Below are 5000 nucleotides of genomic sequence, written 5' to 3'. Positions count from 1 at the left end.
GGTGTTCCGGTGGCTCCGTTGGTCGTGGGTTCAAGTCTTTTTTACTGCAGGTCATCCCCCCTCTCTCTCTGTCTCCCCGTTTCAACTCTGTACTGTCAAATAAAGCTTGAAAATGCCCCAAAAATAATCTAAAAAAAACTAATAATAATAATAATAATTAAATAAATTAATCTCAAAATAGCTATGAGGAACTTAGATTATCTGATCATTGTTGTGCTTTGTCACTGTAGGACCGGACACTGAGAAGCGCCCTCCTCCCTCCTGTGCTGTTGCTGTTTGCTGTTTAGGAGCGCTGAGCTTTCTGACCATCGCTGGAATCATCTTCTTATCCGTACAATGTAAGATACAAATACAAAAGACTCCAAATGCACTAATATCTGCAACTATTGTACGTCTATAAACAACATTACAAAACAAAATTTCGTACGAATACTAGCTGGTTTCTTATTCTGAATAAAGTCAGAGATAATCTCACTTAGTGCAAAAATAAAAACTTTTCATTGAAGATTGGTAGAGTTTGAAAAAGGTTGAGAAATGTGGGCAATGTGTTCAAATTTATTAAAATTAATTCTGCCTGCTAATGCTGAAATCCCATAATAACAATGGAGTGTATGATATTTTAAAGGTTAAGAATATGATTTTTTTTTTTTTATAAAACCAGTTTGGTCTGGAGAAGTTATCTATAGATGGTGAGCCAACAATTCATAATAAAAATTATTCACAACTGAGGGGATCCTTTTTCAGTAAAACAATAATAAAAGACTAAAGCGATGTTCTGCTTTTTTTACTAGATATATCCGTCAAAGACCAGCTGCAGACGAGATATGAGAAACTGAGCAGCAACTACAGCAAGATCGAGGAGAAAATGTCAGGTAAGAAAGATGTCAGAACAATTACGCAAATGCCCTAAAACACAGGATGAAATGCATATAGGATATATCTTTTCACAGTGTGACACTGTTTAATTTATTGTTTTTTTGAAGACATGGCGGTCAACAACAGCCAGTTACAGGATGAAGTGAAGCAGCTGAAGAGAAAACTTGGAGGTAAGAAATGTTTAAAAACTTTTTACATTATAACAACCTGAACATTATAACATTATAACTCAACTGTTGTTAAACTTTTGCGCTGTGTCGATATTTCGGTTCTGCGTGAAAGTTTTTATGAAGAACGGGAAAAGAGATGCAAGAAAGATTTTAAACTAAATATTGAAAGTCCAAGTGAGTCTCATCAATTTGACAAAGACGGACATGTTATTATTTTTTTAAACTCTTGTCTGACACTAAGGGAAGGTGTGTCCTGACGGATGGCAGAAATGTGGATGTGGATGTTACTTTAAATCCAATGAGAAGAAAACTTGGTCTGAAAGCCAACGCGACTGTTGGGCCAAAGGATCAGATCTGATGATTATCAACAACAAAGAAGAACAGGTGAGTAATCAGTCACAATGTTTTTTCTTAAGACACAAGTCAGAAGATTACTTTATTACTAAAGAAATAATGAAATTATGAAGTTAGAAATTATATTATATCTTTTCATCTACTAGAAATTTGTCACGGAGCTGAGCAAGGGTGGAGAGTCCTGGATCGGTCTCAGGGCAACATCTTTGGTGTGGAAATGGGTGGACGGATCCTCACTGACAGAACCGTAAGACATCTTCAAGTGTTTTTATTTATTATTTCTATTTATAGGTGTTTTGAGGTGTAGGTGATCCTTAAGGACTGTCTACTTTTTATTCTTCCCTGGAAACTAGAAAAAGCTCTTGGCGGTTATATGCCTCCTTGAGGCATATACATACCTGCCGAATGGTGAAAGCCCAGTAGGCAGTGTTGGTAGTCAATGCTTTAAAGAAGGTAAAGCTCCTATAGATTAAGAAGATACAATATGGTACAAGGTCACCTCACAGTATGTAAGGTCACAGTAACCTTTGACCTCCAAAATCTATTCAAAACAAAAAAGCAATTATACACTGATTAAAACATTATTCAATTCCTACCAAGTCTGATCTACGGATAATATAAATATAAATATATAATCAAAGGTTTAAAAATACTTATTTTGGTTCGGCAGGTTCTGGGAAAAAGGGTATGAGCCAAAGTCTGACAGGAACTACTACGGAGCCTGCTGTGATCAACAAGGAAACTGGACAAGACACAGATATAATGATGAGAAAAACTGGATCTGTGAGAAATAGATCTCCTGCTTTCTGGAGGGCGGAGTATCCCTCTGTAGAGCTGTGATCCGCTTTGTCAAATCCTATCAAATTACATTTTATATATTTTTTGTTGTTTATTTTGAGCTGGATGCTAAATCACCTTGATTACATTAGAAGCAACAAGTTTAGAAGGTTAAATAATATGAGTTTGAGAACGCAAACCTGTTTAAAAACAGAAGCAAAATAATAATGATTTTGTTTAAGGATACGGGACCTGTAAGTGTCTCAAAAAAAATCGAGCTGTCACCATTTGTTATACACAAATTAAAGTACATTTTGTAGATTTCTCTTTAGTCAGATTATCTGTGGCTCTACAACAACTATCGAATGCATTGCCATGATATTATGAACTGTGATTTGTGGTATATTGTCAAAAATGTAATCAACATAACAATATTTGTTAAATAATATAGTCTGGATAAATGTGGTTTTATTGTTTGTCTCAGGTATGAAGTATGATGGGTAATTGGAATAAAGGTATTTTAGCATCATCTAGTGGTGAGATTCTAGATGACAACGCTCCCTTGCTAACCCCTCCTCTTTGGGAGAATTTACAGAAGCTACGGTGGCCTTCAAGGACAAGAAGCTATAGTTACTAAAGATGGCATCATCCACCACTGCCTCAAGTCTTTCCACAATATCAAGTGATGAGGTGAAAATGTATTTAGTTATTTATTCTATAGTACTTCTTCTTCTTGGTCTTCAAACAGGTGCATTTCCCCAGGACGCCCACTATATATAAAAATGTGTAAGGCCGTTAAGTTTGTCCGTTCTGTGCTACTGTAGAAACATGGCGGCGCAACATGGCGGACGTAAATAAATTCAAAACTAAATCTTACCACGGGACCCGGCTCTCCGCGGTCGCCTCTTGATCCTCTGATTCCAGGTCCTCCCTGTTAGAAAGAGACAGATAGCAAGAGTTAATAAGAGGTACAGCACTAACACAGTCGTATTAACACTGTGTGTGTGTGTGTGAGTGTGTGTGTGTGTGTGTGTGTGTGTGTGTGTGTGTGTGTGTGTGTGTCTGTCTGTCTGTGTGAACATGATTGACAGCGAATTTTAAAAAGAGGGTGGCCAAAAAAAATTTAATCTTCAAATTCAACTATTAGTTACTTACTACTAACTAACTAAAAAGTGAAAAAGAAAACTGAGCTGAAGGAACTTAAAGGAGCTACGAGGAACTTTCAAATATTTCTGAAACAGTCTCATTTTTCTCCTTTGATGATCATAAATTACATGTAACAGCAAACGAGACCATCAGTGCAAAGAATGCTATTTTTATATAGTTTTTCTTAATTGGGTGTCTTATTATGAGTATGTGTTTTGATGTGTTTGAACGTATTGTGATGTGTGTGTGTGTGTGTGTGTGTGTGTGTGTGTATGTGTATGTGTATGTGTATGTGTATGTGTATGTGTGAGTGTGAGTGTGAGTGTGTGTGTGTGTGTGTGTGTGTGTGTGTGTGTGTGTGTGCGTGTGTCTCACCGGAGGTCCGGGGGGGCCGGCAGGGCCTTTGCTGTCCTGGGTGCAGGTGCAGGCTTTGGGTAAAGCTGGACAGTCAGCCTCCTTCCTCTGGAGGGTCACAGACAGACAGACAAACAGACACAGGCACAGGCGGGCAGACAGACAGACAGACAGACAGACAGACAGACAGACAGACAGACAGACACAGGCGGGCAGACAGACAGACAGACAGACAGACAGACAGACACAGGCGGGCAGACAGACAGACAGACAGACAGACAGACAGACAGACAGACAGACACAGGCGGGCAGACAGACAGACAGACAGACAGACAGACAGACAGACAGACAGACAGACAGACAGACAGACGGACGGACGGACGGACGGACGGACGGACGGACGGACGGACGGACGGACGGACGGACGGACGGACGGACGGACAGACAGACAGACAGACAGACAGACAGACAGACAGACAGACAGACAGACAGACAGACAGACAGACAGACAGACAGACAGACAGACAGACAGACAGACACACACACACACACACAATGCAAGATGACGATCAAAATGTTAATTCAAACATTAAACATTGCTAAAACTGTCAGGAAAAAAACCTTTCTGAATGAGTTGGCTCAAATGAACTTTTTTGGAAGTTTGTAGAACTCAGAACTTGAATTTAAGTTATCTCTACACAAGATACTGAGTTGGCTCAAATGTGTGTGTGTGTGTGTGTCTGTCTGGCAGTTTTCTTTCCAGCTTAAGGGTTTTAGTGTCATCCTCAAAACTAAAAAATCTAGTTTAGTATTTACCTTGAAATGTTGATTTCTCCTAACTCTTTTCATTCTTACAGTGTGTGTGTAGAAAGTAGAAAGAAAACTGTTGGAAAATAGAACGTTTGTAGGATGCGTTCCAAATCTCATACTCTTTCTATTCTACATACTACATCTGACCATACAACAAATCTAGTTAGGATGCAGTATGCATACAATTGGGACGTACTTCTACCCATTTATTTCATCATAACACTGTGCCTTGATCTTGCCTCTTGCTTTTATATCCGTCGCATCCCCGTTTGTTTTCATATGGAGGCTTCGTCGATGTGACGTCACTTCCGGTGCGCACTGGATTGTGGGTCAGAATCGCCCAAATAGGATGCAGTTTTCAACACTAACAATCTCGACCAGATGTAGTAGGACATCCGGGTACTTCTAACCATCCTAAATCTGGCCACAAGAATCGGGACATCCTAAATCTTTTCTCTACCATACTAAATAGTAGAGAGTATGGGGATTTGAATGCAGCCGTAATTTAAGTGA

At 39.2% G+C, this 5000-nt stretch overlaps 2 protein-coding genes across 2 annotated transcripts in view; one reads left to right on the top strand and one right to left on the bottom strand.

The window, feature by feature from the left end:
- LOC307264004 (killer cell lectin-like receptor subfamily B member 1A) overlaps nucleotides 1-2194 on the top strand; it is a gene marked incomplete at both ends in the record, with an annotated part of 2746 nt that extends 552 nt beyond the window's left edge. Inside the window, 6 exons of the mRNA XM_080045328.1 lie at nucleotides 231-338; nucleotides 792-872; nucleotides 984-1046; nucleotides 1288-1430; nucleotides 1547-1647; nucleotides 2071-2194. Of these exons, the coding sequence (XP_079901454.1) occupies nucleotides 231-338; nucleotides 792-872; nucleotides 984-1046; nucleotides 1288-1430; nucleotides 1547-1647; nucleotides 2071-2194 (620 nt within the window). The remainder of the gene's footprint in view (nucleotides 1-230; nucleotides 339-791; nucleotides 873-983; nucleotides 1047-1287; nucleotides 1431-1546; nucleotides 1648-2070) is intronic.
- Nucleotides 1-5000, bottom strand: part of LOC307264623 (collagen alpha-1(XIV) chain-like) — a gene marked incomplete at its 5' end in the record, with an annotated part of 42723 nt that overhangs the window by 17262 nt on the left and 20461 nt on the right. Inside the window, 2 exon segments of the mRNA XM_080046064.1 lie at nucleotides 3055-3108; nucleotides 3699-3785. Coding sequence (XP_079902190.1) covers nucleotides 3055-3108; nucleotides 3699-3785 — 141 coding nt within the window.

This window comes from Ammodytes marinus (genome assembly GCF_949987685.1).
Source record: "Ammodytes marinus genome assembly, chromosome: 17".
Lineage (NCBI taxonomy): Eukaryota > Metazoa > Chordata > Actinopteri > Uranoscopiformes > Ammodytidae > Ammodytes > Ammodytes marinus.
This window is presented reverse-complemented; position numbering and strand designations above follow the sequence as displayed.